General features: G+C 50.7%; 1 protein-coding gene across 1 annotated transcript; it reads left to right on the top strand.

Moving 5' to 3' along the window:
- Nucleotides 1-786: 786 nt before the first annotated feature.
- LOC100771787 (cytochrome P450 2F2) lies at nucleotides 787-11,549 on the top strand. The gene is made up of 9 exons (XM_035449208.1): nucleotides 787-957; nucleotides 1,062-1,224; nucleotides 3,336-3,485; nucleotides 6,723-6,883; nucleotides 7,354-7,530; nucleotides 7,838-7,979; nucleotides 8,795-8,982; nucleotides 10,388-10,529; nucleotides 11,368-11,549. The coding sequence occupies exons 1-9, from the start codon at nucleotides 787-789 to the stop codon at nucleotides 11,547-11,549; spliced, it is 1,476 nt and encodes a 491-aa protein (XP_035305099.1).
- The last annotated feature ends 2,450 nt before the right edge of the window (nucleotides 11,550-13,999 follow it).

Raw genomic sequence — 13,999 nt, 5'->3', positions numbered from 1 at the left:
CCAGCATGGACTACAGAGTGAGACGCTATCTTAATAGACCAGCAAAAAAAAAAAAGTGTGTATCTGTCTCTTCCGCTCCATCTCCCTTCTCTGTCTGTCTGTCTGTCTGTCTGTATGTATGTATGTATGTCTATCTATCTATCTATCTATCTATCTATCTGTTGGTCTCTCTCCTGTGACTTTATCTCTAGGTCTTCATTTATTTGTACCTGTCTGTGTGTTTATCTGTTGTTCTCTCTGTGAGAGCCAGTGCTTTGACAGATGGTTTAAGATAGACAGATGATAGATAGATAGATAGATAGATGTTAGATGATAATTGACAAGTGATAGATATAGATGTTAGATGATAAAAAGATTATTGATAGATGACAGACAATTGATGGATTAGATAGATATATTGGATTAATAGATATATTGGTAGGTGGATGGATAGATAGATAGATAGATAGATAGATAGATAGATAATACAGCTACACAAAGAGATAAGATGGATTCCCCTGTTTCCCATTTCACTATCTGTGTATTCATTATCTGTATTTCTTTGGTAGCTGTCTGCTACCTGTCTATACATTCCTTTCTCATGTTTGCACTTTGGCAATCTGCCTGTGTCCTCAAACACCCTTCTCCCTTTTTCCCTCCTCTGATCTCACTCTGTGCCTCCTTCTCTCCACTACCCCCATTGCCCGGACCCTGGGGAGGAGAATTGCAGAAAAATCTAAGTAGAGGGATTCCACTCTCTCTCTCTCCCTCCCCCCACCCCCTCCAGGCACCGTATCTGCGTTCAGGATGGATGGTGTGAGCACAGCCATCTTGCTTCTCCTCCTGGCTGTCATCTCTCTAGCCCTGAGCTTCAACTCATGGGGCAAGGGCCAGCTACCTCCAGGACCCAAACCTCTCCCTTTCCTGGGAAACCTGCTGCAGCTTCGCTCCCAAGACTTGCTGACCTCACTCACCAAGGTGCAGGGAACTCGCCTTTGGTATAAGGCAACGGGGAAGTAAAGGGAGCGCCGAGCACCCATGAGCACCGTTCCCCTTGTAAATTCTCTCTCTTCTGCCTCCAGCTAAGTAAGAAGTATGGATCCGTGTACACGGTGTACCTGGGGCCCAGACGAGTGGTGGTCCTCAGCGGATACCAAACTGTGAAGGAGGCTCTTGTGGACAAAGGGGAGGAGTTCAGTGGCCGTGGCTCATACCCCGTCTTTTTCAACTTCACCAAGGGCAATGGTAAGCCTGGCCCCCACCTCCTCCAGACTCTAGTCTTTTGCAGATGGAGGAAGGAAGCAAGGGTGAGAGTGTCGTCTCCATGACATTCAGAGCAGCTGATATCACTACTGACGAGTGGTCCTGACTCTAACTCCCACTCTCCCCCTCCATGTCTGCTGGGTCCATCATCCCAAGCTTTACTCTGTCTCAATTACATCTTCAAATTTCCGCTCAGTCAAATAGCCAAGTATTGACCCTTGACCCATCTGTCTACCTCAACCCAACCCCAGTCTCTATCTGGCTTACCTCCATGTTCCCCATTCAAATCCCATCTCATTTGGAAGAGGAGGGGTGTTCGCCTGCATGTTGTTCGAGACAGGGTCGGTCTCCACCTGTCTCCCTGCCCCTGTACTGGGAATACAGTCATGGTCACAGCCAGCACACATGGGTGCAGGGGACAGAACTCAGGTCCCCATGCTTGTGATAGCCATCTCCTTACCCTCCTCCGCCTTCATCATCTTCTCTTCCTCAATGGCTAATTCTTGATGAGGTCAAAAGAAATCCAGGGAGCTGGGCGTTGGTGGTGCATGCCTTTAATCCCAGCACTCAGGAGGCAGAGGCAGAGGATCTCTGTGAGTTCGAGACCAGCCTGGTCAACAAGAGCTAGTTCCAGGACAGCCTCCAAAGCCACAGAGAAACCCTGTCTCGAAAATAAAATAAAATAAAAAAATCTAAGACTTTACCCCATGATTCCTAGTTCAATGAGAAACACAGGCCATCATGAGTCTGTGACATCCCAACATGGTCAGGACTGGGCGGGGGAGCTGCAGAAACCCAAAAAAAAGTGTCTGACCCATCCAGGGAGGAATTCCTGCCCCAGAAGCCCTCCTAACTGATGCTTAAATGATGAAGTCAGGTCAAGAGGGAGTGAAAGTGTTCTAGGGCTGGGGATAAAGCACTTGCTACAGAAGCTTGAGGTCGGGAGTTCGAATCCCCAGCACTCACATGAATGCCAAGTGGGCAAGGCTGCTGTCTATAATCCCAGCACATGGGAGGCAGAGATAAGGGGTCCCCGGAGCTGGAGAGCTAGAGTAGCTGGGTTGGCAGACTCTGGACTCAAATGAGAGGCACTGCTGCAAATGGGAAAACCAATGATGTTAATAATAGTAATAATTTTAACTACAGCAACAACATAGGGCCAGTGTGATGGCTCAGGAGGTAAGGGTGCTTGCTGCCAAGGCTAACTGCTTGACTTCAATCCCTGGAGCCCACATGGTAGAAAGAGAAAACTGATTCCTACAAGCTATTCTCTGGCCTTCATGGCACATACGAACACACACACACACACACACACACACACACACACACACACACTAAATAAATGTAACAAAAAGTAATAATGATAAAAGTAGAAGTAAAAAAGAAAGCCAGGCATGGTAACAAACGTAATCCCAGCAGTCAGTGGACAGAAACACAGGAATCTTCACAAGTTCGAGTCCAGCCTGGTCTATACATGATGAGTTCCAGGCCAGCCAGGGCTACATAGGAAGACAATGTCAAGAAAAAAAGTAAAAGGGGTGTTTGAGAACTGGCTCAGTGACAGAGGTCTGTGTGGCCCCTGGTTCAATCAATCCTAGGACCAAAAATCAAAAAGCCTGGGGGGTGGGGGGCGATCTGACTGTGGAGGGTTGTGCAAAAGCTCAGAGACCAGGTTTGTTCTGGGGTGATTTCCCGGTGTCTGGTATTTATTCTTTCTTGCTTATCTCTCTTATTTGCGAACTCAGTAATCAATCATCAGAAGGTCCACTGGCAATACCAAGGTCACAGTGGCAGGTCTTCACCCTGCCTTTCTGATAGCCCAGAGTGACCAGGTCTTTTCAGGTGGATACAGAGGTAATATCAGGTAACAAATGTCCAGAGGCGCGCTGATCAGGTAATAAACGTCCAGGATGCTGCAGAACCCAAAGGAGGCATCTGGCCTAGCCCCAAGGGTCAAGAAGGATTTGCTGGAACAATCAGCAGAGAGTCTAAACCGAATCCTCCTCCCGGCAGGCCATCAGGAAGAGATCGTGGCTGTGGTTCGGGATGGGTTGACCGGCAGTTGAGGTTGCCATTCTCCTTCCTCTTCCCAGGCATTGCCTTCTCCAATGGAGAGCGCTGGAAGGCCCTCAGAAGGTTCTCAGTCCAAATCCTAAGGAACTTTGGCATGGGGAAAAGGAGCATCGAGGAGCGGATCCTGGAGGAGAGCAGCTTCCTGCTGGAGGTGCTACGCAAAACGGAAGGTCAGACCACACCCCGGGGATCACATCCATCCTACTCAGAGATTCGAGAGCCTGGGTGTGAACAGAAAACTCTTGGAGGCCTCTCACGCTGTCCGTAACGAGAACTATCCCTCCCGGGGCATGGGGTTATGGTCAGGGCTCTGGTGTGTTGTTGTCTGACGCGTTCAGAGCCCAGCTTGTTTGTTTCTAGTGCGTGATGGTGACAACATTCTCAAAAACTCACTACAGGGCTGGAGAAGGGGTGCGGGAGTTAGGACCAGTTGCTCATGCAGAGGACCCAGGTTCAGTTCCCACCGCCTGCATGGTGGTTCACCACCAAATGTAACTCCCATTCCAGAGAATCCGGTACCCTCTTCCGACTTGCACAGGCATCAGGCAATGCATATGGTGCATATACATACCCGCAGGCAAAACACTCACACACAAAATAAAATGAATAAATCTGATTTAAAATGTCGGGGAAAAAAAGCAGGAAGAGCCAGGAGGACCAGGAGTCCAAGATCATCCTTAGCTAAGTAGTAAGTTTGAAACCAGCCTAGGTTACATGAGACCCTATCTCAAAACAAAAAAAAGAAAAAAAAACAAAAACAAAAAGAAACCTCTAGCATACAGCATACATTCACATATACCAGGTACTTTCTGTTTTTCAGACACCCCACCAGAACAATATATCTTTGGGCATTTGCTTTTGGCTTCGTGTGGTTCACCCCTCTATTCATTAGTTATTTTACTATTTAAAAGAAAAAATCTTGAAAAAGGAAAACACAACTACCACAGAACTGGGGACATGGTTCAGTGGTAGAGCCCCTGCCTAGAATCCCCCAGTGAGGAGCTGGGGGCGTGGCTGAGTGGTAGAGCCCCTGCCTAGAATCCCCCAGTGAGGGGCTGGGGTGCCTCAGTGGTAGAGCCCCTGCCTAGAATGCCCCAGTGAGGGGCTGGGGGCGTGGCTCAGTGGTAGAGGTCCTACCTAGAATCTCCCAGTGAGCAGTTGAGTGTAGCTCAGTAGTAGGGCACCTGCCTAGAATCCCCAGTAACCGTGCGGGGACTTGGCACAGGGGTGAAGTACTTGCCTAGTGTGCACAAGACCTCCGTTCCATCTCAGCACTACAAAGTACTAACAAAATCACAGTCGCCTATGGCACCAAGATCCTTGGGGATAGTTATCTCTGAAAATTCATTAGCACTCAGAAGGCTGAGACAGGAGGATGGCGAATTCAAAGCCAGTCTTCACTACACATCAAGATCCTGAGGGAGGAAAAAAAATTGTGTAAGTTGATGAAGTCTCTTTATCTGCCCCATTTTCCAGAAGGAAGTGAAATGCAGAATGCTGAAATAGCAACCTTTTCCTTGCTCTCCAAATCGTACTGGCTTTGGAGAAAATAACCAATAATGATAACATAGCACATGATGATAAAGGGATTACATGTGATATAAGTGAAATCATAGCTGCTTATATCATTTTTTAATGCCCTGACATTACTGCAAAGGCACCAGTGAAATGGCTCAACAAAGGCACTCAGCATGAGTTCAATCCCCAAAACCCACACTTGCATGCCACCACACACAAATAATGTAGCAGGTTTTGTTTGCTTGCGTGTTTCTTTTAGCTAGGTTGTCACTCTGTAACCCAGTCTGTTTGGGTTCAAAGAAGTTCTCCTGCCTCAGTCTCCTGTGTGCTTGGATGAAAGGTGTGAGACACCTTTCATTCTCTTACACGGTTCTATAGGTCTGAAGTAAACAATGGGTTGGTAGGATGCTCTCTTGTGCTCTCCTCTCTCTCTCTCTCTCTCTCTCTCTCTCTCTCTCTCTCTCTGTCTCCTCTCTCCCTTTCTTCTTCTTCTTCCTCCTTCTTTTCTCCATCAACACACTTTTTATTTTTCAAGACAAGTTTCTCTGTGCAGCCCTGGCTGTCCCGGAACTCACTCTGTAGACCAGGCTGGCCTCGAACATAAAAACTAAGTCCACACCAGAATGGAAGCAAAGTCTACCTTCAGATCCTACTTTCTGGACTGTGCCCTTATGTCTTAGATGTTGTGTTGAAATATAGAGTTTGTTTGGGTTTGGTTTGTTTGTTTTTCAAAACAGAAACTCTGTTGCCCAGGCCGACCTAGAACTAGTAAGGAACCTCCTGCCTCAGCTTTCCCAAGTTCTGGGATTACAGTCCTAGCATTTGTTTCTTTTATTGTACCCCGTAGTATGCTTGGCTGTTAGCTGATTCGAGGCTATGTTTGTGGTCTATACTGGGGTAAGGTTGTCCTCAGGCATTGTGTGTGGGACTGCACTGTGAAGTCTGCTGAGATTCAATGTTGACTTCCTGTGTGTCACCTCTTCTGTGGCCTAGCTGTGTGTCTCATGATGTCACAGTGTGTTCTGCACTATCCAGTGAGCTGCCATGAATTACCATTCTGTGCTGTGAGGCAGGAGGATGGAGCTGGATGCAGACATCACGAGGCAGTACATTGTGGCTGTCTCTTGGGATGTTTGTGGGCTGACTGTGTTGGCCTTTGTTGTGTTTGTCCGCTTGGTTGACCAGGAACTCCTGATCCTGCCTCTACCTCCTAAGAGTTGAAATTGCAGATGTCAAACATTGTAAGCAAACGTCTAGTTTGTTTAGGATTTATTTATGTGTACATGTGTTTATGTGAATGTATGCCAAGTATGTGGGGGAACAGGGGGTGCCCACGGAGGGCCAGAAGGAAGTGCCAGATGCCCTGGAGGCAGGCAGTTGCAGGCAATTGCTAACAGCCTGGTGTAGTCTACCTGAGTCAAAGCTCCAGTCCCCAACTGTCTGATTTTGAGACAATTTTGAGCATGTAGCCCAGACTGAACTTAAACTTGCAGCCATCCTCCTGCATCAGCCTCTCCCCTGGGGTTACAGGTGCTTGCTGCCCTGGAAGACTGGTGGTTTTGTGAGCAAGTGTTTGTTGGGATACCTAGCGATGCCACGTGCTGTGTTGTGGGAAGTGTCATGTGTCCAAGAACAGCCCGTCCTTGGGTGATAGGTATTCTAGTTCTGCAAGATATGGTGAGTTCTGTGTGGTGGGTGACATTGCCAAATACTTTGGAAGTGTCATATTGCACGCTGAGTGGCCACATGTGAGTGTTCCGGACTGCAGGACACAGTGTCATGGGTGGGTGAACTCTGAGTAAACAGGAGTTGAGACAGCACTTGGCCTGGCTGTGGCAAATTTTGCATTGCCAAAGCTAGACACTGACGCACTCCACCGCGCTCCTCAGGCAAACCCTTCGACCCTGTGTTTATCCTGAGCCGGTCAGTGTCCAACATTATCTGCTCCGTCATCTTTGGAAGCCGCTTTGACTATGATGATGAGCGCCTGCTCACCATTATCCGATTTATCAACGACAACTTCCAGATAATGAGCAGCCCCTGGGGCGAGGTCAGTACTCAGAGGTCGGTTAACCAGAGACGGATAGGGGGTGTCCACAGGGCCCAACCATGGAGAAAGCAGCTGCAGGGGCTGGTGAGGTCAACCGTGCCTAGCATCTCAGTACCTAGGAGATTGAGGCTGGCAGGATTGCCATGCGTTCCAGATCAACCTGGACCCAGGGCTGAAGAGCCAGACCACGGCTCAGAAAAATGAGTAAAACCAACAGAGAAGAGATGTAACTGGCCCGCCCTGCCCCCCATTCTTACTTTATAATCCGACCCCCAGCTGCTCAGTCCACCCATCCCCCTCTACCCTGACCCTCCCTGCCACTGTCTTTCCACCCTTCAGAACTTGGCTGTCCCTGCCCAGACCCAGTCAGCGCCTGTGTGATCTGTTTACCTCACTTAGCCTGTGAGCCCCCAGTCACACACCCTGCTGAGTGGCCGGCTTCACGAAGCCCCTCCAACTCTGGTCCCCAGATGTACAACATCTTCCCGAGTCTCCTGGACTGGTTGCCTGGGCCGCACAGACGCATGTTCCGGAATTTTCGAGGCATGAAAGAGCTCATCGCCCGCAGTGTCCGTGAACACCAGGACTCCCTAGATCCCAACTCCCCCCGGGACTTCATCGATTGCTTCCTCTCAAAGATGGCACAGGTGAAAACCGTCCCTCTGGATTCCCGGAGGGGAAGCTGTGGCCCCTGGCCCTGCTGAACTGCTGCCCAGAGCCACCGCCAATGAACAGACCCGTTAAGCGGTTGTGGTTTGCCTAGCTGTTCACCTAGGGCCTTGCCACTTTTAATCTCTCCTTCACACTCCTCTGCTCCCGCGAAGAGAAGTCAGCTCAAGAAGGGACAGAACTGGTGGTGCCTGGTCTGTAGCAGTCGAGCGGGTCACACAGGCTCCAAAGTGTAGGATTCCCCCAGGCCCTGGCTCATATAGCCCGACTCTTTAACCCCGACAGGAGAAGAAAGATCCACTGAGCCACTTCCAAATGGATACTCTGCTGATGACCACACACAACCTGCTGTTCGGTGGCACCGAGACCGTGGGCACCACCATGCGCCACGCCTTCCTTATCCTCATGAAGTACCCCAAAGTACAAGGTACAGGGGCAGCAAAGGGCCTCTCTACACGCCCCGTTTCTTCTTCCCTTCCCCACCCCGCCACCCACCCCACCCCACCCCACCCCACCCCCGTCCAGAGGGTCTATTAGAGCCCTCTCCAAGCGCAGCTTCTCATGAGACAAACCCACTGAGAGGCTGACCCGGGCTACACAGCCCTCGGGGCCCACACCCTGCCTGGTGACCGTCTTTCAGATCTTGCCAGTGTAGTTTTGGCAACACACGGGGCTGTCAGGCCTCTGAGTCCTGCTCCCTCTGTCCTCTCAAAACCCCACCCCTGAGCCCCAGCCACAAGGCCTGCTGAGGACAGCGACCTCTCCTGCACAACGTGACCTCTAGCACAACCTGTGAACCAAGCCTCCTCCCCAGATATCCACCCCCTGGGTATCTCCCTGGCTTTGGGGGATATCTCCAGCTTCCCCCCCCCTTCGCCTCGCCCCCCACCCTCCCCGCACAGTCCATCCACTTGGGTCCGTGAGCCTCAAAGCCCTTTTAGAAATCAAACCCAAGCCCACCTTTATAAACCCACACCCAGAAACCTTTGCAGCCACCATTATTTGCCCTCTCTCGAAAACGAACGCTTGGAGACCCCCCAGACTAGCCCGAACTCGCAGCTATCCTTCTGCCTCAGCTTCCCGGGGGGGGGGAGGGAGGGAGCAGCGATTACAGGCCACTCCCTGCGGTTAGGAAAGCTTTGACTTGAGGCTGTCGCCCCCCTGTGCGCTCGCACAAACCTGTTGCGGTCCCCGCCGCTCCTCGGGAACCATCACCCACCGCCTTCCCCCTACCCCCTCCAGCCCGCGTGCAGGAAGAGATCGACCGCGTGGTGGGGCGCTCGCGGATGCCCACGCTGGAGGACCGTGCGAGCATGCCTTACACAGACGCCGTGATCCACGAAGTGCAGCGCTTCGCAGACGTCATCCCCATGAACCTGCCGCATCGCGTCATTCGAGACACGCCTTTCCGTGGCTTCCTGATACCCAAGGTGCGCCGGGTCCCCGAAACGACGTGGGGGTAACCCACGAAGAGGGGTTACCCACGAAGAGGGGGTAACCCACGAAGAGGCTCTTGTGATCCGCTAAACGGTCCCCCCTGGCCTTAGCAATCTGCTCCCAGAGTACAGAGCTGCAGAGTTGAGAAGTCGCTTTGTTTCTGAAGACTTTTTAACATTTTTTTCCGATTTTTAATTTTATCTCGTATGTGTGTGGCGGGTGTTTTACCTAAAAGTATGTCTGTACACCATATGTGTGCAGTGCCCGGGGGTGGGGGGAGGGGCAGAAGAGGGTGTTGTGCTCTCTGGAGCTAGAGTTACATATAGTTGGGCAGCACCTTGTGGGTGCTGGGAATCGAACCCATGTCCTCTTCAGGAGCAATACGTGCCCTTAACACCTGAGCCATCTCTCCAGCCCCGTTTTTTACAACTTTGAGGCAGAAGTCTCTTGCAACCCAGGTTGGCCTCAGCCTCCCTATGTGACTAAGGATGGATTTGAACTCCTGATCCTCCTGCCTCCACCTCCTGTGAGCTGGGATTACAAGCGTAGGCCACTCCCACCCCCGGTTTAGCCACCTTAGACTCTTAAAAACAGAGTCCTTTCCCAGAACCCCATCCATGCCAGAAGGGATTGGAATGCCATACTCCTTCCCTACCTCAAGCCCCTTCCTTGGACCCCTCTCCAGAAGCACCAGGGTCTGGGACTTCATCTGAACATATTCAGAGGCTAAAATACCATTCTTGGAGGACCCCTCCCTCAGAAATCCTACATCTGCTTCTACAAGGCCAGGGGTGGCCCCCTCCCGTTTCTCAGACCCCAGCCACAGCTTCTAGCACCCTAGGATCCCTGGATGGAGTCTGTGCGCCACCCTGGCCTCCTTCTCAAGCCCCTAGAAGCTCCATCTTTGCAGCATGGAAACTTGAGTTTGAGGGAAACAAAGCAACCCTCTTCCAGAATGGAGAGACGCTTTAGCAGCTTTAAGGGCACCGGCCGCGCTGGGCATTGGTGGCGCTGCACGCCTTTAATCCCAGCACTCGGGAGGCAGAGGCAGGCGGATCTCTGTGAGTTCGAGGCCAGCGTGGTCTCCAGAGCGAGTGCCAGGATAGGCTCCAAGGCTACACAGAGAAACCCCTGTCTCGAAAAACCAAAGAGAGAGAGAGAGAGAGAGAGAGAGAGAGAGAGAGAGAGAGAGAGAGAGAGAGAGAGAGCGCACTGGCCGCTCTTCCAGAGGACACAGATTGTATTCCCAGCACCCACATAGCAACTCACAGTCTCCTTGGCCATTGCACCCACATGGTGCAAACACATACATGCAGGCAAACACTCACACACATAAATTTTTTTTAAAAAAATGCTCAGTGAGTCTACATCACTGACTCTGTCCCCTCACCCACACAGGGCACAGATGTCATCACGCTTCTTAACACCGTGCACTATGACTCGGAACAGTTCAAGACGCCTCGGGAGTTCAATCCCGAGCATTTTCTGGATGCCAATCAATCCTTCAAGAAGAGCCCTGCCTTCATGCCATTTTCGGCTGGTAAGAGACGGAGTCACTGCTCTGGACTATAATCCTAACCTTACTCGCCAAGCCCTCTCGATCCCACGCCCTTCTTATCTCTGCATGCAGGGATTTCCCTTTTCCAGTTTGGCTCCTGTTGACACCCAGGTGGAAACCAAATTCATTAAGAATGGTTATTATCAGACTCGCCACTAGGTGGCGATGCTGGGTCTGCTTTTCCTTAACTACCCTGCCTGGCTGGCAGTGCCGGGAGAAGGGAGCCGGTAGGGAAGGGGAAAGAGAGCGGGAATCCTATTTGCTCAGCCTGGGGGAGGAAATGAGGGATACTGTCAGATAAGCTACCTTTTGTGTGCCAAATGCTGCCTCTGAGAAGGGCAGCGGCTGAGAGTTGGGCTCCCTAGCCAGATCATACTGGATTGCACCCCAGCTGTGTCACAGCTGTGGGAACCTTCAAATACAGGATTTGTTTTTTGGTTTTTTTTTAAGATGTATTTATCTATTATGTACACAACATTCTGCTTCCATGTATCTCTGCACACCAGCAGAGGGCGCCAGATCTCATAAGGGATGGTTGTGAGCCACCGTGTGGTTGCTGGGAATTGAACTCAGGACCCTTGGAAGAGCAGTCGGCGCTCTTAACCTCTGAGCCATCTCTCCAGCCCCAAATACAGGATTTGAACGCAGGCAGTTGCACTCGCATCGGCAGCTACTTTGGCTTCATTCCCCCCCACACACCCCCACCCCAATTCAATGCCTTTGTCGGTGATATCCCCAACCGTTTTCTTCACACCCAAATATTTCCCTCTGAGCATTTGGGGAATGCTCACCTTTGCTCTCGGCCCTCCCACCCGCGCAGGACGCCGACTGTGTCTGGGGGAGCCACTGGCGCGCATGGAGCTCTTCATATACTTCACCTCCATTCTGCAGAACTTCACGTTGCATCCCCTGGTGGAGCCCGAGGACATTGACCTGACCCCGCTTAGCTCAGGGCTGGGCAATTTGCCAAGGCCTTTCCAGCTGTGTGTGCGCATGCGCTGAGAACCAGGGGCCTGCTCGGTCCCGCTTCCCGTTGGTTTCCCTGTCGTGGGCCTCCATGCGTGTCTCTATCACATTCCCTAGACACTGGGCCTGCCACGTATCTGTCCTTTACCCCTCCTATCTTAAGCCTGTCTTCGAGGAAAGAATAACAGGGCCAAGCGGAAATGCATGTCTTGTACCCACAGAACCTATTCTGTAATGTATTCATTTCCAGGCTTTTTGTATCGCTTCCTAATAAATGTCTTCACAATAGATTTGTACCTGACTTGGCTGAATTCATAGAAGAGGAAAAACCCTTTGTGGCAGCGGTTCTCAATCTGGGGGCTGAACGACCCTTTCCTTTCACAAGGGTCGCCTAAGATCCATCCATCCGCCTATCAAATATTTAGATTACAATTCGTAACAGTAGCAAGATTACAGTTATAAAGCAGCACTGAAGATAATTTTATGGCTGGGGTTACCACAACATGACGAACTGTGTTAAAGGACCTCAGCGTTAGGAAGGTTGAAAATTGCCGCTTTGTGCTGAGGAAGAGGAGGTCTGGAGACACAGCTCTCCTTAAGCCTCACCCATCCTAAGCTCTGCCTACCCTAAACCGCTCCTGGAGTCATGGATTACAAAATCAAAGACTCGTCTGGGCTACAGATTGAGTTCAAAGCCAGCTCAACTAGACCTTGTCTCTCAGTTAAGTTTTTGAAAAAGTGTTGAAGATATAGCCCACATGGGTGAGGCCCTTGGTCTGGTCTCCAGTACAACAAACAAAAGGGGTGAGGGTAATGTTTTCTGAAGACCTGCTGAAAGCAAAGGATATGGGGTCCTAAGAGTAGAGAGGCGGAGAAACCAAGGAAGAGGGCAAAGGCTACCAGGAGAGATACTAAGCAAGGGGCCTGTGGGATTGGAGCCAGAGAACCTGAGAGACTGAGGAGCAATTACAATTGCTTACACAGTGCTTCCTAAGGAAACGGTTCTAGGTGCCGCCTTTAAGCCTCACTATGGAACAAAGAAGTGTTGTTATTACCTGTTCACACACCGAACTGAGACTCAGAAAGGTCAGGTGGTTTGCCCCAGATCACAGCGTCAGAAATGAGTAGAGCTGGGTCTGAACACTGAGGCAATGGCCACAGAGATCACTGCTCTAACCACTGCCTTTGAATAAACCAGAGAGGGTGCAGAGAGACAGAAGGAAACACTGTCAACCATGGGTGAGAGTAGAGAGATTAAAAACAAAATAAACAGGGGCTGGAGAACTGGCTCAGCAGGTAAGAGCACTTGCTGCTCTTCCAAATGATACCGGTTCGAGTCCCAGTACTCAAGTGGTGACTCAGTTATTCACTCCGGTTCCAGGGGATCTAACACTCTCTTCTGGCCTCCACAGGCACTAGCCATGTATGTGATACCCAGGCATAAACCAGGGCAAGACAACCATACACATAATAAAGTTTTTGTTTGGTTGGGGTTTTGTTGTTGTTTGTTTTGGTTTTTGGGTTTTTGTTTGTTTGTTTGTTTTTTCCAGACAAGGTCTCACTGTGTAGCCCTGCCAGTCCTGGATGGAACACACTCTCTAGACCAGGCTGGCCCCCAAATGACAGAGATCCACCTGCCTGAGTTCTGGGATTAAAGGCATGCGCCATTATGCCCCACAAAGATTTTTTAAAAAGAAGACAGAAAGGGAGAGAACACCAAAGATGTGGGTAGAGGAGGAAAGAGCAAAGAAAAAGAAAAGCAGCCGGGCATTGATGGTGCATGCCTTTAATCCCAGCACTCAGGAGGCAGAGGCAGGTGATCTCTGTGAGTTTGAAACCAGCCTGGTCTACAGAATGAGTGCCAGGATAGGTTCCAAAGCTACACAGAGAAACCCTGTCTCAAAAAGAGAAAGAAAGAAAGAAAGAAAGAAAGAAAGAAAGAAAGAAAGAAAGAAAGAAAAGCAGACCTGGAAATCCAGGCCCACAATCTCAGATGCTCCAGAGACTGGGGCAGGAGGATCACTAGTCAAAGCCTGCCTGGCTACTGAGTGAGCTCAAGAGCCATCCTGGATAACCTAGTGAGATCTTGTCTCAAAAAGTAAAAGGGCTTGGAAGCTAAGCATAGTTTTTAATCCCAGAACTTGGGAGGTAGAAGCAGGCAGGTAGCTATGAGTTCAAGGCCAGCCTGGTCTACATAGTGAGTCCCAGGTTACATAATAAGACCCTGCCCCACCTCCCAGAAAACAGAGGCTTGAAATGCTGCTCTACAGTACAGAGCTTGCCCAGAATCCCCCAGTGAGGGGCTGGGGGTGTGGCTCAGTGTTAGAGCCCCTGCCTAGAGTCCTCCAGTGAGGGGCTGGGGGTGTGGCTCAGTGTTAGAGCCCCTGCCTAGAGTCCCCCAGTGAGGGGCTGGGGGTGTGGCTCAGCGGTGGAGCCCCTGCCTAGAGTCCCCCAGTGAGGGGCTTGGGGGTGTGGCTCAGCGGTGG

This window comes from Cricetulus griseus, chromosome 9 (assembly GCF_003668045.3).
Source record: "Cricetulus griseus strain 17A/GY chromosome 9, alternate assembly CriGri-PICRH-1.0, whole genome shotgun sequence".
NCBI classification, from domain to species: Eukaryota; Metazoa; Chordata; class Mammalia; order Rodentia; family Cricetidae; genus Cricetulus; species Cricetulus griseus.
Note: the sequence above shows the minus strand (reverse complement) of the source record. Positions and strands in the feature narration are given on the sequence as shown.